This window comes from Lampris incognitus (assembly GCF_029633865.1).
Source record: "Lampris incognitus isolate fLamInc1 chromosome 3 unlocalized genomic scaffold, fLamInc1.hap2 SUPER_3_unloc_1, whole genome shotgun sequence".
NCBI lineage: Eukaryota > Metazoa > Chordata > Actinopteri > Lampriformes > Lampridae > Lampris > Lampris incognitus.
The window spans coordinates 532,985-557,828 of NW_026611070.1; the positions used below are offsets into that span (position 1 = coordinate 532,985).

The 24,844-nt window shown below is 45.7% G+C and overlaps 1 protein-coding gene across 6 annotated transcripts in view; it reads left to right on the top strand.

Annotated features, from left to right (window-relative positions):
- Positions 1 to 22,798, top strand: part of nrf1 (nuclear respiratory factor 1) — a 34,536-nt gene extending 11,738 nt beyond the window's left edge. For 2 of the 6 annotated variants that reach the window (XM_056301627.1, XM_056301628.1), the window contains exons 7-13: positions 949 to 1,107; positions 1,834 to 2,049; positions 2,751 to 2,849; positions 4,748 to 4,792; positions 5,401 to 5,558; positions 11,836 to 11,960; positions 22,018 to 22,798. In XM_056301627.1, coding sequence (XP_056157602.1) covers positions 949 to 1,107; positions 1,834 to 2,049; positions 2,751 to 2,849; positions 4,748 to 4,792; positions 5,401 to 5,558; positions 11,836 to 11,960; positions 22,018 to 22,199 — 984 coding nt within the window. In that variant the 3' untranslated portion in view covers positions 22,200 to 22,798. The remainder of the gene's footprint in view (positions 1 to 948; positions 1,108 to 1,833; positions 2,050 to 2,750; positions 2,850 to 4,747; positions 4,793 to 5,400; positions 5,559 to 11,835; positions 11,961 to 22,017) is intronic. The other 4 variants (XM_056301631.1, XM_056301632.1, XM_056301629.1 and 1 more) reach the window with 3 other exon arrangements.
- The last annotated feature ends 2,046 nt before the right edge of the window (positions 22,799 to 24,844 follow it).

A 24,844-nucleotide genomic window follows, 5' to 3' on the forward strand; every position in this document is an offset into this window, starting at 1 on the left:
CACACACAAACACATGTGTGTTGGGGGGGCTGCTTCAGGGACAGGAAAAGAGGGACAAATCAGATGATTGTTTTCCTATTTTTCATAATTCTAGAGACCACTCACTTGGCATACAAGGCAATCAGCCTTCAGTTGTGCTGTTATTATAATCTCTGGCTGTGATAACCTTCACTCAAGAAGTCACCCTGCTGCACTGCTGCTGTTTTGTTGTTCATTGGTAATGAACTATACTTAAATATTGCAGGCAATCTCCCATTCAATCAATTGAAAATAAAATAATGTAAGTTAAGTTTTCATAGGTGTAATATTAAAAAAAAAAAACGCTAAAAAAGAGGGTGGCACAGTGGTTAGCACTGTTGCCTGACAGCAAGAAGGGCCTGTGTTCAAATCCTGGGCCGTCCCAGGTCCTTTCTGTGTGTAGTTTGCATGTTCTTCCCATGTCTGCGTGGGTTTCCTCCCGGTGTTCCGGTTTCCTCCCACCATCAGAAAAACATGCATGTTAGGGTTAATACTCCTGCCTGTGCCCCTGAGCAAGGCAGTGGAAAGAAGATCTTTTTCTTCAGCGTTGTGGGGGGTGTTTTTTTTTTTTCCTATAGTAACACATATCCTGCATATATTGAAGCCTTTGGTAGGACGGGCTTACAGTCATTGTGTCAGATCACCCTTGACGTTCCAGCGGTGTCTGTGTATTGGCGCAACCTGGAGCCACATCCATAGATCGGTCTGTTAATTGACATGAGTGAGTCGTTCTCCTTTTAGAAAGTGTAGGTCTATTTGTGGCTCCTGTCCGACCTCAGCACCAGGTGTCTGATCAATACACACCCTCCACGTCCTGCTTGAGGGCAGGTGAGTGTGTATGTGTCTGTCTGTGTTTACTGATTTTCGTGTCCATATTGCTTCTTTCCTCTCAACCCTTTTCTCTCTCTCTTTTTATCACCCTCTCCTCAGGCCCAGCTACGAGCCTTCATCCCTGAAATGCTGAAGTACTCAACAGGCCGAGGCAAACCGGGCTGGGGCAAGGAGAGCTGCAAGCCTATTTGGTGGCCTGAGGACATCCCTTGGGCCAACGTACGCAGTGACGTTCGCACAGAGGAGCAGAAACAGAGGGTAGGAGAGAGAGAGATATGAGAATAATATAAAGATGTGATACACTGCTTTTCCTCTGTTGAGGTGGTAAAAGCATAACTAAAGATACACAGTTGTGGCCCTGGAGCTGTTAGGGATTAGGTGTCATGCTCAAGGACACTGCAGCAGTTGGAAGAGATAAAGGAAAATGTAACATTTAGTTTACTTTTTTTTTTTTTTTATCAGACTGACTCCCAAGGTGAGACTAAATCACACACATTTCCTGGGCAAAAAAAGGTAATTGCTAAAGAAAACCCTATGGTAATCATTCTTTAGGCAGTAACCAGCCAAGCATTTCCCCAACAAATGGGCAAGTTGAGGATTTTGATTCCTGATGTCCCATCTTCCACATTCAGTGCTTCTTCTCTACTCTGAACTACTAATTTATCCTTCCCTAAATGACTGCATGGTGGTCTTCTTTCCCTCTGGTTACCAGTAATGGGAAGTATAAATGATGCTGGAGGATGAAGGCACTTCAACCAAGGCTTTTAGGAAGTTTTATGAAGTGTGAGGAAAAGGACTTAAATACCCATATCCCAGAAAACTTGACTCAGTTCTTGTGGACACAAAGTGTACAACCAATATGATTTAAACCCTAATTTCACCATTATTGCTAATAAACCATTTTTTTTCTATTCCAGGACTGCACTTTATGTAAAATGTTTGTCGAGTTATTTGGTGTATCAATTCCTGTCGGCATCTTCTCAGGTGTCATGGACACAGGCGCTACGGACCATCGTAAAGAACTGCTACAAACAGCATGGCCGGGAGGACTTACTTTATGCGTTTGAAGACCAGCAAGTAACAACGGCTACCACCACCCAGCACCACCTGGCCACCACCCAGAGCATCGCCCACCTTGTGCCCTCACAGACCGTGGTACAGACCATCAACAACCCTGATGGAACAGTCTCACTCATCCAGGTACCTTTCTGCTGTTTTTGGTTCATTAAGCCCTTGAGAATCTTTTTTTGCGTTGCAGGGAGCTCTCTTCCAAATAGATGAGGATAAATATGGTGTACATGTCACAAGCAAACATGTTTTTGCAGAATGCAAAATACACCATGTTGCATTCCGATGTTTCTGCAATATTGGAGCGTACTCTCAGGTCCTCCAGGTCATATCCACCCATTCTTACCCTGGATTGTCACCTTGCCCTGTACTAATGATCCCAAGAGCTATGCCGTCCGGAGCTTGGCTCCTTGTAGGGTCACCCAAAGCAGATAGGCCAATGGAGAGGTTCCAGATAAAGCACGAGCCAACAAAGACCTCAACATCGGAACTGGCAGAAGACAGTGCCAGTGAAGGTGGATGAAGGGTGCAACAGAGGGTGGTCCCCAATCATCTTGGTTCTCCATACCATTGGACTCTGGCCACCTCCTGCCAAGGACTGTGTGGTGGCTGCAGTCACATCAGCCTCTCCACATAAAAAGCTGTCACGCGCAGGCGTCCTCCTGCAAGGATATCCACAAGGACCTAGAAGGAGGACAGTCATACTTGACCCTGAGTGACCACCGATGATGATGATGATCTATCCGGATTCTTTTTCTTATAGTTTTGTAAGATTTTCATGATCTGTCCATTCATCTCCTCCCTTTCTTCAGCTCTCTCTCTCTCTCTCTCAGGTAGGAACAGGGCATACAGTTGCCACCCTCGCAGATGCATCAGAACTGCCTGGCGTAACGGTGGCACAGGTCAACTACTCCACTGTGACGGATGGAGAGGTAGAAAACACATGCTCCATATACCCACTATATCCATTGCACTCGCAGATTCATCAGGGATTAATACTGCACTGGTGTACTCTAGTCATAAAGTCATAGATCTTTAATATCTAGCACTCTTATCTAGAGAGCTACATTCTAAATCAGTTGTGTTGTTTTAGACTACGGTCACACATATGCGAATGCAGGCGAATGACTATCTCCTGCCAAGACGAAATTCGTATCTTCTTGTGCTAAATGTGGGCACTGCAGGATGTGATGCACGCGGAAATCAATTTGCTCGTTTGTAGTCCGTTTGAGTGGTTGTGGTTGTCTGTCACCCATGAGCGGTTGTTGGTTTTGCGACAGGAAAATATACACTGAAGTCCAGAGAATGATAAATAAACGTTTTCATCTAATTGTCCCACTTGTGCATGTTATCATGGTTCATGAACAAATACGGAGGAAGAACATTGGTCTACAAGTTATATTTGTATACCATGACATATAAATTGATGTTGTTAATACATTTTACATTTATTTACATTCAATGCCTGTCTCCCAACTCACTGCCAGCCAGGCAGCATCTCTCTTATGGGGCAGTTTGTAGTTTCCATTTGCAATTCATGGACAATACTGGCTGGTTAGACACAGCAACAATCAAAAGTCTCCTCTATCCTGGCTCACTATGAAAATTACAGCCAAGTGGGGGTCAACCACACACACTTCTTTGCTATTGGTTGAGTCTGTGGATTCTCCAGTCAAAGTTCACCAAAGTTGAACTCCTCGCGAAGTGAAGAGGCAAATTTCTTTCGCCACTGGAAGCGAATGTTTTATTCCCCCCTTCGCTTGCATAGAATGGAAGTGAACGGGAGGTAAATATTTGCCAGTGTTAATTTCGCTTATGTGTAACCATACCCTTAAGCTTTGGGCACTTCTGGGGATAATGAAAATTATTGAAGAGGGGTGTCCGGATAGCGTAGCGGTCTATTCCGTTGCCTACCAACACGGGGATCGCCGGTTTGAGTCCCCGTGTTACCTCCGGCTTGGTCAGGCGTCCCTGCAGACACAACTTGCCGTGTCTGCCGTCAGGAAGTTGGATGTGGGTATGTGTCCTGGTCGCTGTACTAGTGCCTCCTTTGATCTGATCATCTGAAAATTATTAAAGAGAAGAGTAGAAGAGCACTTTGTCAGTTTTTACAGAGGGGCAACTGAAATTTATCTTTTTTGCATATCCCACCTCTCTGTATATGCACATACATCCCTCCACGTATGCATTTCTTCAGCGGGATCACAGTCCAGGGTCAGACACAATCCAGTGTCCCTGAAGCAGTTTTTGTTTTTTTCTGGGTTTTTTGTTTGTTTGTTTGTTTTGTTGTTGTTTTTTGGAGGTAGGGTGGGGTTCAGTGGGCAACATAGATATAATACCGGCCAACCTCCAGTCATCAACTTACAGCTGAAATACACCCTCTTGTCGGTACCAGGGATTGAACCAGCATCTTTCTGATACTGGTCCGTCTCTTTACCTGCAGCATGCTGTAATTTCTATTGGCTCTCCACAGGCTCAATCATACCTGATGGTATTTATGCCTTGGGAGGTGATCAAGGCACCATACTTGATTTTTGATTAATTGCATCTTAGAAGGATCTTCCCACTTCTCCCTAACTCATGAAAGGGCGTTTTTACACCATGCCAAATGTAACGGTAGCATGCATGCTGATGGAGAGATCGAGATTGAGGTGAAGAGATGGAGTGTGACTGTGTGTTTCATTTTGTTTTCTCATTCATGCATTCAGTAGGGACCAAAGTGCAACTGAACCTGTCCTTTTCAGTCAGGGTGACGTTCTGTCAATTGGTGTCACACGTATCATGATTCATGTTCATACCACAATACCAAGTTGTCTTTACTCCTCACCAGATGGTGTGTCGTGCGGTACCGACGGACGTGTCGCCACAGATTATTGTAAGCAGCAGAGCCACTGCATCATACTTCCTTCAGAGCTTAGACTACCGCAAGTGTTTGTCACGGGTCCACGGCAATGCCTGTTTGGGTGACAAACATTTGACGTAGTGTAAAAACGCCCCAATTCTACCCATGACTGTTTTTTGTTTTTTTTTAATTCCCCACTTTTTTAACTTCCTCTCGCTGCTTGAGCTGATTTCTCACCCATGACTGAATCCATCTTTTCTTCTTTCTGAAATGAAAAGGTCTCTTGGTCCCTTAGGGAACTGGGCTAATGTATTTCTTCTTCCACTGAATTTCATGAAGCGCATGAAAAAAAAAACACAAGACATCGTTCGCTGCGCAAACAGCAAACAAAATGACGAGTGTAGCTCAACGTTCAGTAGTGTGAAGTGCATGGTTCAGCACATGCAGTAGTGTTTCCCACTTGATCTCATCCGTTTTTGCTTTTCTCTATCACTTTATCTTTCATGCATCCATCCCCTCTCACTCCATCCTTTCTCTTTCATCCACATGTCATGACCCCCTCCTTTCACTTCCTCATTTTCCTCAAATCCCCTGCCCCCCCAAAAAAACAAAACATCTCACCTGTCACCTTTGCTCTCCAGGTGGAGCAGAACTGGGCCACCCTCCAAGGTGGCGAGATGACCATTCAAACCACTCAGGCCTCAGAGGCCACCCAGGCAGTCGCCTCCCTGGCTGAGGCCGCCGTCGCCGCCTCCCAGGAGATTCAGCCTGGAGCCACCGTCACCATGGCACTCAACAGGTGATGCCAGTGGAAGGAGGAGAGAGGAAATTGTGTGAATAGGTTCCCCTTGTTATTGTTTCTTTTTTTAGGAATTCAGGGCCCAAGGGATGAGAGAATTTCCAAATGGAGGTCAATCAAATGGGTCGTTATGAAAGGTGAAGTTAGGCTTTGCTGAGACTGGAAATGCTGCATGTTTGGAAAGGGTTGAGATGATGAGACGGTAAACTAGTAAAACTTGGAAGTGATAAAACGATGCACGAGGCGAGTACAAAAGTAAACTTAGTCCTTTATTTATAGTCAGATTTTTTTTAAAAAGAAAGGGGAAGAGAATAGACAGATAAAGATGGAAAAGGATAAAGTTTATTGTATTGCCAAAAAAAAGGTTTGGGATGGAAGAGAGCCAGGGATTGAAGGGAATCGGGTCCAAGGAGAGGCAAGTTAGAAGGAAGGAGGTTAACAAAGAGAAGTGATAAACTCGTTTGAAGTCAAGCCTTCACATTGGCATACTTTTTAAGTCCATGATATTTGGATTCATGAATGACTACTGAACATTGCTTCTTTGTATGTACTTGGGATCATTGTATTTTAGTCTGATAGCTGATTCAACCGAGGATATACATACATATGCGTGAATATAAGGGAGGACAGTGGAATGGTGAGGATGCAAGAAGTAGAGGTGACGAAGGCGTATGAGTTTAAATACTTGGGAGCGTAGCGTTGCGGTCTGTTCTGTTGCCTACCAACACGGGGATCGCTGGATCGAATCCCCTGTGTTATCCCAGCTTGGTTGGGTGTCTTTACAGACACAATTGGCCGTGTCTGCGGTTGGGAAGCTGGATGTGGGTGTGTCCTGGTCACTGCACTAGCGCCTCCTCTGGTCTGTCCCGGCGCCTATTCAGGGGGAGGGGGAACTGGGGGGAATAGCGTGATCCTCTCATGCGATACGTCCCCTGGTGAAATTCCTCACTGTCAGGTGAAAGAAGCGGCTGACAACTCCACGTGTATCGGAGGAGACATGTGGTAGTCTGCAGCCATCCTTGGATTGGCAGAGGGGGTGGAGCAGCGACCAGGATGGGTCAGAGAGCGCGATGATTGGCCAGGTACAATTGGGGAGAAAAAGAGAGGGGGGGGAATCCCCAAAAATAAAAACCTTTAAGAGTACATTGATACAGTTACTGCTCCATATGATAAAACTCCACGTGCCGAAAAATGCATCAACATGAATACGTTGGCTCAGCATTGATTGCACATCAGGCTTGTTAAATGTTCACTTACACAATCCCTTAGGGTCTTTGGTAACCAAAGGAGGAGCAGCCAGTAAACACTGTGTGGCATGATAGGAGTCCATAATTGCACAGGTAGCGCTAACGCCTGGAAGGCCATGAGAATGGAAAAACTGTCAAGGCAGGTCACCGGGGTCCTCTGGAGACGAGAGTCAACCCATCCTTTCCTACTTCAGCACATAATTAATTGGCCTGCACTTTTTATAGAAGCTATCACACCATGCAGAAGCAGTTAATTGATTGTGAGTCAACTATATTTAAGTGCTAACTGCCTGGCTTAATTTTGCTTGGCAAAATAACAAGGGTAGCGAAAGTATTAAATCCGTTTTGCTGATTAGTGCAAGCCCGCTGTCAAGCGGGGGTCAAAAGGTACAGATTACCACGGCCCAAGGCCCAGTGTTGGCCCATGCAAAGGTCTATGGTTGACCCTTAAATGGGATCAAGTACAACAATTTATTTACTGACTTGTACTACAATACAATTTATTTGTATTTACAGTCATTCATTCATTCATCATCAGCCGTTTCTTCGGGGTCGGGTCGCGGTGGCAGCAAGCTAAGGAGGGCACTCCAGACGGTACTCTCCCCAGTAACACCCTCCAGCTCCTCCTTGGGGATCCCAAGGCATTGCCAGGCCAGATTGGACATGTAGTCCCTCCAGCGGGTTCTGGGTCTACCCCGGGGTCTCCTCCCAGTTGGACATGCCCAGAAAACCTCCAAAGGAAGGCGCCCAGGAGGTATCCTAATCAGATGCCCGAACCACCTTACCTGGCTCCTTTTGACGCGAAGGAGCAGCGGCTCTACTCCGAATTCCCTATGGCTGTCCAAGCTCCTCACCCTATCTCTAAAGCTGAGCCCAGACACCCTATGGAGGAAAACCATTTCAGCCTCTTGTATCCACGATCTCACCCTTTTGTCACTACCCAAAGCTCATGACCATAGGTGAGGGTTGGAACAAAGATTTATTGATAAATTGAGAGCTTTGCCTTCCGGCTCAGCTCCCTCTTTACCACAACGGTCCGGTACAACGTCCGCATTACTGCTGATGCTGCACCAATCCACCTGTCAATCTCCCGCTCCATCCTACCCTCACTCGTGAACAAGACCCCGAGATACTTGAACTGCTTCACTTGAGGCATTTATATTTATATGATAAATAAACTTATTGTCATCATTAATACACATTTCAACTTGTCATCTGGTACCCCCCCCCCACCCCCCGCTGTTATTGTGAAAACAGTGCGGTCTAAACACTGACCAATCAGATGCCCCGCCACACTCACACCACTAATGTAAAACGAATTGCTGCCTGATAAGCTAAAGCAGTCAAAATGCCTCACCCAAAATCGGGCCGGTTGCACAAAACACCTTAAGTTTTCCCATCAAGTATGAGACTTGAGGCTTAACTCTCCTTAGCTGAGGAACTTAATTAAGGGTGTTGCACAGAATCCCTTAAAAGTTTTGCCTAGTTAAGGAAAAACATTAAGGGATTTACTGCATTGAAAGAGATTTTACAGCAGTACAATTCTAGTTTCCATGGAGACCATTTGCTTGTACTCACCCTTGTGATACCTTTTATCGCCTCACCTGTTCCTCACAAAGTCAGCCTATAGTAAAAAAAAAAAATGGAAGAAAATAATAATAAATTAAACTTAGATAGCGCTTTTCTAATACTCAAAGTCACTTTACAATAAACGGGGTGAAACAAGACGACAGATAAACATAACACAGACATACAGGGGTGGATGGGAAGGGGGGCTACGAGAGGGAGAAGCGGCAGCTACACACGACGCCAGCAGTACTCTCTGAAAGAAAAGACAAGAAAACCAAATGGGTCAGAGGAAGAAAACATTATACTTCTGGAGGAATACAATAAAAGAAAGCACATAATAAGAAGGAAATTTTATCCATCCATCCATCCATTATCCAAACCGCTTATCCTGCTCTCAGGGTCGCGGGGATGCTGGAACCTATCCAAACAGTCATTGGGCGGCAGGTGGGGAAACACCCTGGACAGGCCGCCAGGCCGTCACAAGACCCACACACACACATACACACGCATTCACACCTAGGGACATTTTAGTATGGCCGATTCACCTGACCTACATGTCTTTGGACCGTGGGAGGAAACCAGAGCCCCCGGAGGAAACCCATGCAGACACGGGGAGAACATGCAGACTCCACAGAGATGACAACCCCCGCAAGGTTGAGCTATCCCAGGACTCGAACCCAGGACTTTCTTGCTGTGAGGCGACCGCGCTAACCACTGCACCACCGTGCCCCCTGCACTTGGATACATCACTGACATTTAAAAAAAAAATTTTTTTAGTTATTAAATTTGATCCACAAATAATTATTTTATTATTATTGTTATTTTCATGGTTGCAAACTACCTGGGCATTGATTGATTGTTGATATTCTTTATTAATAAATTGATCTTCATATTGTACGGGCACTTGAATCCTGATGTGGGTCCCGTCTGTCACCCCACACACTTTTGGGAAGCCAGCAACACTGAAGACTTGAACCACCATCTCATCCTCCTCTTGTTTTGATCGGAACTTTACCATGGTGTTCAGCAGAAAGGAAAGGGCGTTTGAAACTCGGCGAATGACGTGGCACACCGGTGACTTGTGGGCATGAAATACCTCTCCTATTACTGACTGGAAAGATCCCGTAGCATAAAACCATAGAGCAATAATTAATTGCAAAGGGGCTGGATGAGCACAGCTGCAGAAAGTAGAACGATCCAACTCTAGATGGTCGGACAAATCAGGAATTGAGGTTCTCTCGGTCACGGAGCACTCTTCCCGGGTCATTTTCTTCATTTATCACCATAAACTCGACAAGAGTCAGAGGTACCTTAAGTTTTCTTCCTTACTTTGGTTGCTTAGGTCTTTTGCGCAATGGTTTAAATTAACTTTAAGGGGCTCTTTGAGTATAAGACCAAGATGAGGAGAAAACTTTAAATACTTAAAGTGATCATTTTAAGGAAACTTGGAGGAGAAGACTGAAAGGTGTTTTGTGCAACCGATTTTGATTTAAGGAAACCTCTTAACTTCAGGTGTTTTGTGCAACCGGCCCCAGTGGCTCAAAAAAGAAAAGCCGCGGTATACAGAGAAGAAGAAAATATGAAAACTATATACACTCCACGATGAGCCAGGAAAGGCTCAATGGACTCAGCATCCTCTCCGTTGAGAGAACACATTCAAAGACGGGACTACAAGAACATTATTGGAGATTTTGCTGCAAGAAAAGTCTGGCAACTTGCATTTGGACCTAAACACTAGTCAGCAGCACATCCCAACAAGTGAAAGGATATAGCTGCAAAGATGGTTATGATACAATGAGATATACATGTGGGTAAACCTCTGTTTGTTATGATCATTATTATTATTTCAGTTGACAGCCATATACTCTATTCAGTATTTCAGTTCTGCACACAATTTGACCAGTACTTTGGTTAATGCAGCCCTCAAGATTGAATTTGATCAATGAAGAGTAAATGTATTTGTTCACTCAAGATTTGATCTTATGGTTTAATGCCTTGCAGTAATTTCTTCAGTGTTTGATTTTAGTTTTTTCTAATCATTCATTGGAGGGCATTTTTTTCCTCTTTGTTTTGTTTTAAGGTAAAAGGAGGAATATAATTTGAAAGAAAAAATGTTCTCTGGTTTGAAACAACTGACTTGGCCTTTTTTTGCATTATAATCATATTGAGCATATGTATGCAAAACAGAGCATGGCCTGGATGGGTCCATTAACACTGGGTTTGGAAATGGTTGTTAGACTCCATCTGTGTCACTACAAGGTTAATGGCCAAGAGCTTATTTGAAATTGCCCGTGTTTGTATTAGAGCAGAGGGTGGGTGGGTGGGTGGGAAGGGGTGGTGCTGGTATGGGTGTCGATGAGGAGCCCAAATTTGGAAAATTTTGTCCCCCCTGTCCATAATTCCTAATGGCTGGTCTGGATTAGTGAACTGAATTTTGCAAAGAGAGCTAGCGATGACAAACATAGATCTTTTGACCGTTCGTGTTTGAAATGGTGTGTTGTAATGTCGATTTCTTTCTTCCAGTAAGAAGGCTAATGTCTTGGGAATAGCAGCTGCTGTATGCTTGCTACATTTCGTTACCCAGGCGCTAGCTGGTGGCATACTGAAGTAGTGCCGAGCTGGTAGTGTTAATTGCGTATAGGTGTGTCCCAATGGGGCTTGTTACCTGTACCCACCAGAGTCCCCCTTCCTCCTCTCACCCCCCCCAGCCCCTCCCCTTGCTGTTTACCTCCAGTGAATTACACTCGAGCCGTCTACTCTGCAGGCTGCAGAACATTATGTCCTTGTTTTCTCTGTTCTGGAGGGGAACAAAAGATTGAGGTGTCTTTCCCTCCTGCAGTGTCTCTGTCGATGCTCTCGCTCAGCTGCCTACCCGGTTTCCATCAATATCCCTCCGTTCTCCTGCCCCCCCCAAGATGTGTTCATCAACTAAAATGCGATTGCCTCAGCTAGTTTATTCTATGGTTGAAATTGGGACAGTAATTCTACCGGATAGGTCTCCTGGTTATTAGAGCAGCTTTGTTTGAACCTTAGCACCTGTCTCCTGGGGTGAAGTGGAAGATCCTCCATGAGACCAGGCAGAGAAAAGCTTCTTATGGTTCTTCCTCTCCCACCTCAGCACCCCACATTTCTCTAATAACCTCTCCTTTAGTGAACAGAGTGTGTGTGTGTGTGTGTGTGTGTGTGTGTGTGTGTGTGTGTGTGTGTGTGTGTGTGTGTGTGTGTTTGCTCGCAAGTATGTGTGATGGTGTAGCATGTGTAAGAGTACAACATTTCCATCAAAAACTGTCTTAACAAATGAAATTGCACATGAGGCAACTAGCCGGCATTCCCTTCCATGCGTTTCTATGTATTACCGTTCTCATTCATATGTGTTGACAGCAAAAGTGTATTTGCCTCATTTGCACATACTCTTATTTTGTGTTTAAATGTGTGTGTGTGTGTGTGTGTGTGTGTTACAGTGAGGCAGCGGCCCATGCTGTAGCGACTTTGGCAGAGGCCACTCTACAAGGCGGAGGGCAAATCGTACTGGCAGGGGAGACGGCAGCTGCTGTTGGCGCTCTTGCTGGGGTACAGGATGCCACAGGTATGAATCCCTGCAACAGTTACACATGATATACCACACAGTGAGGCAACACAAACAACACTGTATTTGGCAGCAGGACAGCAAATGAACACAGTTGTTTCACAGAGAGCAGTATCGTTCCTGATCAAAAGCAGTTGTCCATAAAGGGACATTCCGCTTTGGAGCACATTTACAATTTTACCTTATGAACCATCATGTGAGTTAACGCACAATTCATGAACAACTAACTACAGTAATGCACGTTATGCTCCATTTCAACCATGCCCTCTGTTGGTTGCTTTTGTGTTTATTATTTCTTTTGCGCTTACTTAAAAGCCTGAATGTTGTTGGTCATCAGATTTTTGTGGCAGCTTATGTTTGTGAAGTTTGTGTTGACTGCCACATTCATAAGAGTGTGCATTTTAAAATCAAAGTGAGTCATATAAAATAATTCGTGATTTTTCATTTTACATGTTATATGACTAAAAAGAAAATCCCAGTCCCATACTCCTCCCCTCATGTTAAGTTGATAAATGCTAAATAACATGCATCAAATAGCCCAACTCCTGCACAGGACCGATTTTTATCCCTGTGATTTACAAGGAAATTAGATGGGAGGCAGATTGCTATGCAACAATACTATATCACACAAAGACTACAGAAAAGTATTTTAAAAATAAATTAAAGAGAATGAGTGCTTCTCTTTCAAATTGTAAGGCTTTTCTAGCTGATGGAGTCGGTAAGTCTATATTGTGTCTTTCATCAGTTCCACGTTGCTCCGCTGCACCTTTTAACATTTAACAACTGGAGCTTTGCACTGCTATACTCGGTGAACACTTACCAAAATCATCCAGTACTTTTACATCACATTGAAATCAGCTGTTCGAATCGATGAGCATGCAAATCATAAACGTTTAAAGGCATCGGGAGTTTTTGTTTTTGTTTTTTTGTTGTTTTTTTTTTTGAGTTTGAAGGTTCGAATGACCGTTCACTCAAGAGGAGTATTGCTCAGCAGTTTATTAGCTTGTCTGTATTTTAACACGCCAAACAGAGAAACACGTACAGTTAATTTAGTTTTGTGTTAGTTCAGTAGCGTGATTAAGTATTGGTGTTGGTGTGTGTTCTTTAACCACCGGTGCTTCTCATTTGTTACTGGGTGTAAGCCTCCTGAGGTACTCTGGATCCACTGTGGTGTGGCCTGTGAGCTGGTACATACTAATCTACTCTATGCTGATGTGACAGATGGCTCTGTGTGTGTGTGTCTGTGTGTGTCTGTGTGCGTGCGTTAGGCGTTAGGGCTGGGGCAACTCATCGACGTCACCGATTACGGAAATACATTGATTTGCATAACATGCATCGGTGCGTCGCCATGAAGTAAGACGGCTGCGTCCGGTCAAAGCATGGCTTCACCCCGAGAACAAACTGCAACTAAAACCTCGCCCACGATCATCTTAAGTGTGGGAGTAATTTGGACAGAGACCTGACAATATGGGGCGCTGTAAGCTCTGCAGATTGGAAATGGCTTATCCCAGCAGTGCAACTGCGTTGCACAAACTGCTGCAGCATCGCTGAGCGCGTTGCCAAGGCGGCGACAAGACGGCATCGTAAATCCTGTTTGCTTTTTGTCTCCACCCAGGCATGATATATTCAGGTTATGAACACACTGAACGCGTTTCTGTTAGTAGCAGTCACTTAAATAAAATGGATTTTTGTAAATATTTTTTCATCCGCCCGCATGTTAAAAGTATCTGCACCGCTGCTGTTATCAGGGCTTGAGAGTGCGACCAAAATTTTTAAGAGTGCGACTGAAAAAAATTATAGGTCGCACTGGTGCACCCGATGCTGCTCAGGTGAACACTGCAATCTCTTTCGCAAGCGCAGCATCTCTCTGTGTTCTCCTGATGGTATCGTGGTCTAAACCAATAAGAGACAGAGCTCGGGCGGGTCCTTGCCTCTGATTGGCTGTTGTCCTTTTCACTGCTCTAAGTAGTGTCAGTTCAAAAAATGCGAGCGACCTGAGCAGGCTGAGCGCCAGAGAACTTGAACAGGAAAATAATAGCCTATAGGTCTACGAGACAAAATGAGTGAAAATGAAGAGAGGTAGAGCCATTGAAAGTTTTTTCATTAAAAAAACGAAACCTACTCCTTCAACCAGCCCTACTGTCACTCCATCCATCTCATCTACCGAGAGTAGGCCTACATCCAGCCAAGACACGGAGCCCTCAGCCTCGGTGACGGTCCCTGGGAGAATGCCAAGCCCCGGTCCTTCCGTGATAACTTCAGACTCGGAACCAGAGGAGACAACCGAGTCTGAGATAGAGCCCGGCCCCGAGAATCAAATCAAAAAGCCCAAAATATATTCTTTCAGGCGTGACTGGTTAAAACAATTTCCCTGGCTGAGGTACAACAAAGAACGGAACGCAATGCACTGCGTTTACTGTCGGGAGTGTGGTCAGAGTATGGCCGGTAATAGTGCGTTCGTCGGAGAGTCGACAACGTTTCGGATCGAGACATTAAAAAAGCATAACTTGTCCAAAAAGCATACTACATGCCGTGACAAGTGTGTAAATACAGTGGCCCCTCTCCCAGCTGCATCTCAGCGTCAGGCTGTATTGATCAGGTCCTCGGAGGAATCAGAAATGATCATAAAATTCAATGTTGCATACAACATTGCCAAGGAGGAAATGCCGTTCACAAAATTTAAGTCAGAGATCATTCTAATGAAGAAAAACGGCTTAAATGTCAACCCAGCCTACAGCAATGACAAGGCATGCGCGCAATTTATTGGTGTAATAGCCGACACACTGAAAAATAAGACAGCTGCGGACGTTGGAAACGCCACGTATATGTCATTTATGTGGCAGCAAGCGGAGACCTGCTATAAGACTTTGGAGGACTTGAGCACTTCTTATTTTCAAATGTTTTATTTTACTTGAAATGTTTAAATCTAACATGTTCAATTTCAGTTCATTGAAGCACTTTAAGCACAAACACTTCTATTTGGAAATGGTTAAATGTTTTAAATGTTCAATTTAAGCTCAGTGTGGCACTTTAAACACTTTATTTTTCTTTATACATTCTTCATATATATATATATATATATATATATATATTCTTTATATATTGTGTTTAAAATAAAGACAAGCTTTTTCTACACCTTATTGTTTTAAAAAATCATTCACATTATATGACAGAAGAGCGATAAAAAGGAGACCTTTTGCTATTAATGTGGGTGCACCTACATTTTGTGCTGGTGCAACTAAAAAAAAAGTTAGGCGCACCAGTGCAACCAATGCAAAAAGTTAGTGTAGAGCCCTGTGTTATGGCAACGTAATGTTCCTCCATGTGCCATCTGACGGTGTTATCCGGCCATTTTATATTTTCTGTTTACTTTAACGGCGATGTTTGAGTGAGAAAATGGCTTAAAGTAATGCGGGTCCGCGATGGTGTAGCGGTCTAAGCATCAGCTTTATGTCGATGTAGTTGCCCACTGGGGACCGGGGTTCGCGCCTCAGTCTCATCAGATCCGACTATGGCCAGACTCGATGAAGCAGCAAGAATTGGCAGCGCTGTCTTCGGGAGGGGGCGGAGTCGGCTTGTGTTCGTCACATGAATGCGTCTCTGTGTGTGTGGGGGAAAAGCAGTGGTTCGGTCTGAATTCGCCTTGTCACGGAAGTGGCGAGGCGTCTCCTTCGAGACTGCCGGCCGGAGAGATGCGGTTGGCAAATGCATGCAGTACGAGGGTGGGTGTTTGAACTAAAATAGGGAGCGATTGGCCACTAAATGGGGAGATAAAAGGAAAAATCAGAAATAAATCTTTATAAGAAAGTAATGTTACAGACATTTGTTATGGTCTGTAAATCGTTGTGATTTTTCTCCTTGCCCCACACTGATGCAAAAATATATTTGTCATTAGTCCATGTGTGGTGTTGTATTGAACTCTGTTTCCCCGCCTAGATACATTTCCCCCTATGGAAACAGGTTAGCTATCGGTTAAGCATTAGGTTGAGGTTAGATGAAGGTTAGGTTAAGGTTAATCAAGGGTCCGGGTGGCATAGCAGTCTATTTTGAATCTCCATGTTACTCCCGGCTTGGTCAGGCATCCCTACAGACACAATTGGCTGTGTCTGTGGGTGGGAAGCCGGATGTGGGTATGTGTCCTGGTCGCTGCACTAGCGCCTCCTCTGGTCGGTCGGGGCATCTGTTGGGGGGGGGGCTGGGGCTGGGGGGAATAGTGTGATCCTCCCACGCGCTACATCCCCCTGGTGAAACTCTTCACTGTCAGGTGAAAAGAAGCGGCTGGCAACTCCACATGAATCGGAGGAGGCATGTAGTAGTCTGCAGCCCTCCCTGGATCAGCAGAGGGGGTGGAGCAGCGACCGGGACGGTTCTGAAGAGTGGGGTAATTGGCCAGATACATTGGGGAGAAAAAGGGGCGGGGAAAAAAAAGGTTAATCAGGGGTCCCAGTGTTGTATGGAACCCTGGCTAGGGGGAAACAGATCTCGACAGGGAAACAGAGTTTGATAAAACACCGGCTGTCGGGGCTCAGAAATATACCTCTATCTCACCGTGTTTGTGTTTCCATGACATAACCAAAAGAACATTCAAATTACTCCAGTGATGAAATAAATCCATGTCATAACCATTTTAACTTTCAAGTCAAGTACTTCGGTAAAAATACTGATATTCCAGTTCAGGGAAAGGGTTGCTATGACATAGTGATTAAATTAATCCGTGTCTTCATTTTAAGAGAAGTTAATTGAATAAAACTTTGAAATATTAATGAGACAGTTTTTGACATCTATTTTGGGTAAATGTATTGTTATATTCATCGAGTAATAAAAAATAGTTTTTAGAATAATTGATGATAGTTGTTAGATTTATCAACAAATCGGAAAACCGTTAGATTAATCGATAAAAAAACTAATCGTTGGGTGCAGCCTGTGTGTGTGTGTGTGTGTGTGAGAGAGAGAGAGATAGCAAAATGACTTGTTCTTTTAATGATATCGTTGCTACGTGACCCTGTCATCAACCTCCTGTATGCATTTTGCATGGCCGTGGGTCGGCTCACTTCCTGAGCTGTAGTTTTTGTGTGTCAGATGCTGATTGGCTCGCATGTTAAACACAGGTACAGAACATCGAACTCTTCTTAACCGGTCACAACTCTCATGCAAGCATACTGTCTTGATTGTCAGATGGAGTTTGTAGGTCATTTTGGATTAAATCGGAGGGAAAGAGAGGGCGACAAACACACACACACACACACACACGTACGCCATTTGTTCAATCATCCAAATGAATACAGGCCTTCTCAAAATGTCTAAAAGGGGAAACCAATATCCTGGCTTGCATGTGGAAAGATGAGGCACAGAGTGAAGGGTAGGGAAGGCGCCATATCAAAATGAAGTAAGAACATCAACTGGATTGTTGCTAATATGAGTCTACACATACATGAGTGTGCACCCTGCTCATATTGCGAGCAGGGTGCACATTTTCCCAGCTCAGTGACTCCCATTCAGACAACATACTTTTTTTACTGCTGCATAATCAAATTTCAACATCCATTTTGTTTTGTTTGTTTTTTATTTAGCAATCATAACATTTACATGTTTGAAAGTTGCAAGTGTCAGGCTTAAATCAGAATACTTTTTTATGATACTGACAAACCTAAGGGCAGATAAGTAGGACTGAAAAAAAGTTATTTGTACCCTCCATGTTTCTTTCTAGGCCTTTATATGTGTGTGTGTGTGTGTGTGTGTGTGTGTGTGTGTGTGTGTGTGTGTGTGTGTGTGTGTGTGTGTGTGTGTGTGTGTGTGTGTGTGTGTGTGTGTGAAGACATATATATATATATTATGTATTTTATATATATACATATATATACGCATAGGATACACACTCATCTTGTCAGGCTGTCTTTTCTTGTTTTTGATCTTTGTTCGGTCTAGAGGGGGATGCGTGTATACCTAGACACAGTACTTAGAGTATACTAGCCAGAGGGTATGAGCAGGTCCCCGAGGGCTCCCCTCCTAAAGAGCTTTGATTCACTCCATTATCAGTCCATGGTCTAATCACTGGGCCACCTGTCAGCCCACTGGGCCAAGCCCCCCCCCCACACACACACACACACACACACATATGCTTTCAGTCATACACTTGGATATAAGACCTCCCAAATTTTCAGAAAGGCATATTCATATACTTTCAGGCACCCACAAACACACTTTTAAAGTCACACACACACTTGACATGTCCTCTCACTGTCCATACCCTGCATTAGTAGGATGAACATCACAGAAGTGAAGCGTGTATTTAAGCAGCAAAGCTGATTAGCTAGTATTTCATCCACAGTTAAGGAAGTGGTCATCAGGACCTGTTTTCCTAACCATGGGACAATATGGCTGCTCGTTTCCAATCACACAAATTCACACAGAGTAGGAATCCAATTTCTCAATGAGTAGGAGAGGATTTGTTACAAACTACGGTTCCGTGTCTCCCCCCCCCCCCCCCCCGAATACAAAGACCATGTGACTCTAAAACTGTCCATGGAGACGGCACCAGTTCTTAGAGGAAGGGTGGTGGCACCTTTAGGAACAGTTGGCAGCCTTTCCCAATTCTTACCCTCCCGATTAAAAGAAGAAACCGCTATTACGGACTGGAGCTCCTCACAGATGTACAATAAAGTTATTCAGATGTAAAGCTACGGCACTTATTTTTTAAACCTTGCTTCGCTGGCTAGTTGACCAGCCATTTTGCTGCAGTAGCTCAGCGAGACAACCAATGAAGCTGCCAAGACCCCCCCCCCCCTCATTATTGACCTTAGCTAATCACTGGAAGGCTACGGACTGGAGAGCACCGTTTGAAGTGCGCCGGCCCAGGCAGCACTGATTGGCTTTTGTTGGGGACCCTTCACCGACACGGGCACACATGCATGCCCACAAGCATATACACACATACACCTTAGGCAAGGCCACACCAGGCGTGGCCCTTCATGTCATAGTAATGATGTTTGAGTGGCCGGTTCGAGGTACTCGACTCGGTAACCATGCAGTGTCTGTGCCTCACGATGCTGGGCCCGTGCCCAAAGCCCTCGCTCCATAATCACTGCAAGCACAATTACCTGCATCAACACAACAACGCAACTCTGTCACAAAACGCTGACAAGTGGGCTTGGTAGGAGCCTACTTTAGTGGGGCAACAACTACACGCCAACCTGACGAGGAACCCGACTTCCTGAGATGCAAAATGCACAGTAATGATGATGCATGATTTATTTCTGCGTCTTATTTCTGGTTTGTTAGCATTAAGAATTACTATTAACTAGTGCTGCACGATTAATCTAATCGCATTTACGATGTCGGCCTATGCAATTGTATAATCACAAAAGGCTGTGATTCAATTGAAAGATAAAATGTGCGTGTGTGAACGTCTTCTGTTTGTGTGCAGTCTGCATATCTACGCCCATAATTAAGAGATGACCAGTCAGTCTCTGTTTAGGCAGTGAAGCCCGTACAGTCTACAGTCACATGACTATCCGGTGTGCTGTGTGCAGACCAGAAAGAAGGAAAAAAGTAATACCGATAGGCATCCGGTTAGCATAGCGGTCTATTCTGTTGCCTACAAACACAGGGGATCGCCGGTTCGAATCCCCGCCCGTGTTACCTCCGACTTGGTTGGGCGTCCCTACAGACACAAGTAGCTGTGTCTGCAGGTGGAAAGCCAGATGTGGGTATGTGTCCTAGTCGCTGCACTAGCACCTCCTCTGGTCGGTCAGGGCACCTGTTCAAGGGGGAGGGGGACAGCATGATCCTCCCACGCGCTATGTCCCCCTGGTGAAACGCCTCACTGTCAGGTGAAAAGAAGCGGCTGGCGACTCCATATGTATCAGAGGAGGCATGTGGTAGTCTGCAGCCCTCCCCGGATCGGCAGAGGGGGTGGAGCAGCGACCAGGATAGTTCGGAAGAGTGGGCTAATTAGCTGTGTAAAATTGGGGAAATCCACAACAACAAAAGGCCATCGGAAGCGCGTGCCTCCAGAGGCGCGAGGGAGCTGATATGCTGAAGCGCGGGACACGCTTCCTGAAGGAGGGGGGTAGTGTAACGACCACGGATGACTAGACTCACTAGCCCTTGGCTAACGGGTTTGACCCTGTAGTTGACTGGTTAGCTCAGCTGCCTGTGGTCCAGGCTATCCGGGTTGAATTCCCGGCAGTGGTGGATTCCCAGCTGCCCCCTGAATTTTCTACATTCTTGTCCATGCAGATATTCTGATCAGCGCCGGTATTCCTTTTCTGCTGCCATTCTTTTTGCACTGCCACCGCCTCGTCGATTTTGTCCAATTGATTCTGTCCGTTTGCTTAGCAGCTTCAGCCCACAACAGTCTCTACCCTGCTCTCATCTTACTCACTTTGTCTTCCTTAATTCTTTTTGGACACTGTGCTTACCCCGTATTGTGATTTACTTTGCCGTGCTGGCAGTTCGCTTGCTCTTACCTAACTTTACTCCCCTCCATATTGCAGTTGTCCTTAACACAACTTCTAACACCTCTACATACTGCAGTATCATCTCCATATTATTGAGCAGCAAAAACATCTAAGAGGAGCTATGTCATATGCCCTCCCCCTGTAACACATACTCAAGGCACACGCTTTCCGGCAATTCCCCTTCAAAAGTCAAACACACAGAGTTCGAGCCAAGTTACCCTACTGCGTAAAAGCTACGCCGCCAGGATACAGAGTTCCACTGTGTTGGGGTTTTAGTGTGCGTAGGGGACGATGTCTTGGCTCACATTAAATGGGAGCAGGCTTGAGCTTCCGCTATTCCCCACGCTGACCTTTTTGCCTCGCCTGGTACACTCTTGACAGCTTGTGGGGTGGGGCAGAGGCCCATGTGGCTGCAGCAGTAATCCCCAGGCACAGAGACGCACACACATACACGTACAGGCAGCTGGGCACACGGTAAGTGAGCGGGCTGAGGTTCAATTGGGCCATTGTTCAGAAATGCCGTCTTTGTAACCTGGCCGCAACTACTACCTGAACTCAGCTACCATATCAGTGCCCGTTCGTCACATGTTAGAGAAAAATAACCTTCACACGACGACACGTGCTAGGCTGCTTCACCTCCGGTCAAACAATAAATTGAAGGAAGATGAGAGATTTGTGAATTAATTAAGATATTTGTTTCATTACAACACAGACTTTATTTATTCTTTGTTTTTATTATTTATTTTTTTGGCATTTTTTACCTTTATTTGATAGCAACAGTAGAGAGAGAGAGACAGGAAAGACAGGGGAGAGAGGAGATGACATGTAACAAAGTGCCTGGGCTGGATTCAAACACAGGCTGCTGTGGTAAGGACTCAGCCTTTTGTGGTATGCGCTCCACCGGGCGAGTCACCGGGGCGCCCCCACAACACAGACTTTCAATCAGAGAGAGGTTTTTTTTTTTCCCTCCCCTTTTTCTCTCAAATTGTACCTGGCCAATCACCCTGCTCTCCGAGCCATTCCGTTCTCTGCTCCACCCCCTCTCCCGATCCGGGGAGGGCTGCAGACTACCACATGCCTCCTCTGATACATGTGGAGTCGCCAGCTGCTTCTTTTCACCTGACAGTGAGGAGTTTCGCCAGGGAGACGTAGCGCAGGGGAGGATCACACTATTCCCCCCAGTTCCCCCCTCCCCCCCCCGAACAGATGCCCCGACCAACCAGAGGAGGCGCTAGTGCAGCGACCAGGACACATACCCACATCCGACCTCCCACCCATTTGTGTCTGTAGGGACACCTGACCAAGCCGGAGGTAACATGGGGATTCGAACCGGCGATCCCCATGTTGGTAGGCAGTGGAATAGGCCACTACACTACCCAGATGCCCGAACCAGAGAGAGGTTCTCATGCTCAAAATAGATTGGCATCCAAGAAAAATGCTAAATAACACTACATTGAAGTTTTCCTTCACATGCATTTGTAGTTTTGAACATGATGTGTAAAATTGTTATTATAGAAAATTATTGTACAAAATAGACTTTGGCTTGGAGTCCTGTTGTAATGCAGTTCATTCTACTTACTTGTCTGTAACCCTTTTAGGTATCTCCCTCTTGTCCCCAGGCTTGGTCCAGATTCCAGTCAGCATGTACCAGACAGTCGTCACCAGCCTCGCCCAGGGTAACCGGCCCGTCCAGGTTGCCATGGCACCTGTCGCAACGCGCATCGACAACACAGTCACGCTGGACGGCCAGGCGGTGGAGGTCGTGACCCTCGAGCAATGACGCTTACCCATGTCTCCACACTGAGCCTGCGCCGGTGTGCAGCGGAAGTAGAAGGCACAAAATGGCCGCCGTGGAGATTGTTTTATCCAGACATCACGCTGTGTACAATGTAAAGTATATTTTTTAGATGTACATCTGCAGGGGAATTAACAGACTTATCAATGCATCGTGTTTACTATGTAAAGATGTTGCTTTTTATTTTCAATTTAGCTTTTTTAGTTCTGTGATGTTGACGATTGTGTTATGAAGATTAGTGTTTAGTATTTATTTCTTTGGCAATTAATCTTTCTTAAAAACCAAGACGAACCAAAAAGCCCAGGATGATAGCCACCACTGCTTTACTCTTACAATGTACCCATCACTGTCCTGAAACTTTGTTTCTACGTGTCTGTGTTTAAGTGTATGTTTTTATAGAATGCATTTATCAAGCCAGTGCCATAACTTGAAATCAGTTTTGTTTTTGTTTTTTTTGTTTTAAAATTTTTTTTCACACGATCCCGGATCTACCTTTCACCCTTCCCTCCTCCGCCCACCTCTGAACTCTCTGGGCTTTTGAGACCACATCCCTGCTGTGTACACATTTCTCAGATGAGAGAGAATCCCTAAATGAAATGTTATTTTGAAATACTGTCGTGTGTGTGTGGTTATTACCCCATGCTGTCTCACTGAAGCACACACAACACACACACACACACACGCCAAGACTTGAGAAGACTCAGGATATGGATTAGGGTGTTTTATTCAGCCAAGTTGCCAAGTGGACCTCTCGAGGCCGACCTTTTGTCTACCGAGTCCATTTATTTTCACAAGCATGGATGAGAACAACCCCCTCAGAGGATTACTTTTTAACATGAACTCCTTTGTACGTCCCTTGTAGAACTGGATGGCCCGCATCATTTTTTGTAAACCGGGGGGAACGGGTCGTCGGGCGACGGGAGGAAGGTGTCTTTGCAGTGTGCAAATCATTTCTTCAAAGCGTACAACAAAAGAGAGCGATAATTTGCTTTTCCAGGATTTGTTTCCCTTCACAGCTGCTCGGACAAGTGGTTTTGAAGTTCACCGAAACCTCTGCGTGAGATAGGCAAAGAAATGGATGAAATGGCTGCTGTTCACTCGCACCGCCTGGGTTGCTTACCTCTTCGTCATTAGGCGATCGTTGCTCTTATTGGACATCAGTGCACATCTTGTAAGGCTGACATTTCACACTTAACTTTTGCCTTCTTGAGGGCGCTTTGTAGATGCTCAGCGTAACATTTCCTGCTTTTATGGAGGACTGACCTCGGCCATGCGTCAATGTGTGAATGTCTTGCCAAAGAAACGGGCGCAACTTTTCACATCGCTCCTCTTCTTTTCTTTTTCGACTAAGCCATATTTCCTCCCATGCTGATACGGCAACGGCGAAAAGCCCAACGACCTCCCCGTCTCCTCTACACCTCCTTAACCTCCCTCGCTCCCATGCGTGACAGACAGGGGCCTGATTACGTCATAAACCGAGTCGGCCCGCCCCTCCCCCCCCCCGCTTTAAAGCCGCGGATTTGTTAGCTGCGCCCTTCTGTTGCAGCGCGCGAGAGAGATCCGGGCTGTAATCTGCCAGGCGTCACTCAGGTCCCGCGCTTGGTCCCGCGCTTGGTCCCGGTCTTCCTCCAGATTAGTCGGGGCAGGTTGCGTTCATACAAATGGAAAGATCCCGTCTTCCTCCTTGTTTTATGTTTGCCCTCTCTACCGACCCCCCCTGTCATTTCCAGACGACAAAGTTGAGAGAGTGGCGTGTGGTGGCATGCGTGGTGTGTGTGTGTGTGTGTGAGGTCTATTATTACACACACACAACTCATGCAGCGGCATGCATTGTGTGTGTGTGTGTGTGTGTGTGTGGGATATTTTGTGTAGTAGTATTTGCAGCAGCAGCAGCAGCGGGAAGAGGAAGAGACGGGATTGTAAATGCGTGGCAGACGTGAGCACGTGGCACGCCGTCACTACAGATTAAGGACGCCTTATTAGCATGTTTTCTTGGAAGCAGGCCTACTCTTAGGTTTTGTCTACCCCCCCCCCCCCTCTGTGTCTCTCTCCCTCTGTGTCTCTCTCCCCCCTTCCTCCCTCTTTGCACCACGCTTCCTTCCACTCAGCCGCGCTTACATAAAGTGCACTGAAACCGTCCAGCTGCATCTGAGAAGCTGGCCCGGAAGGCCTGCCCGCGTGCGATTCGTTTAGGACGCCTTGACTTGATGAGGGCTTTGCTTGATAGCTGGACCTGCGCCGCCTCCAGGGCGGCGGGGCGGGGGGGGGGCGGATTTGTGCGGCAGCGGCGCTGCCGTGTGGTCAGCAGGCAGGTGAGGCGATGCAAAAAGGCCCCGGAAACGGATCTGGAAGGTATCGATTATGGAGGTTTTTCAAATGGACTGAAATGTGGTTTTGGGTTTTAAATAATCCCCCCCTCCCTTCTCCAGCGAGAGACCAGTCTGGGAACGCAGAGCCATGTGAACAAGGACGGGTGTAGAAGAAATGTGCACAATGTCAAAATTAACTCCCTTTGAAATAACTCCGGATATTTTAAGGAGTCGATAAGTCCTTGGTTGACAAAACAGTAAAACCTTATCAGACTGGATCCACCCCCCCCCCCCAACAATGCTTCTTATATACAGTATTTT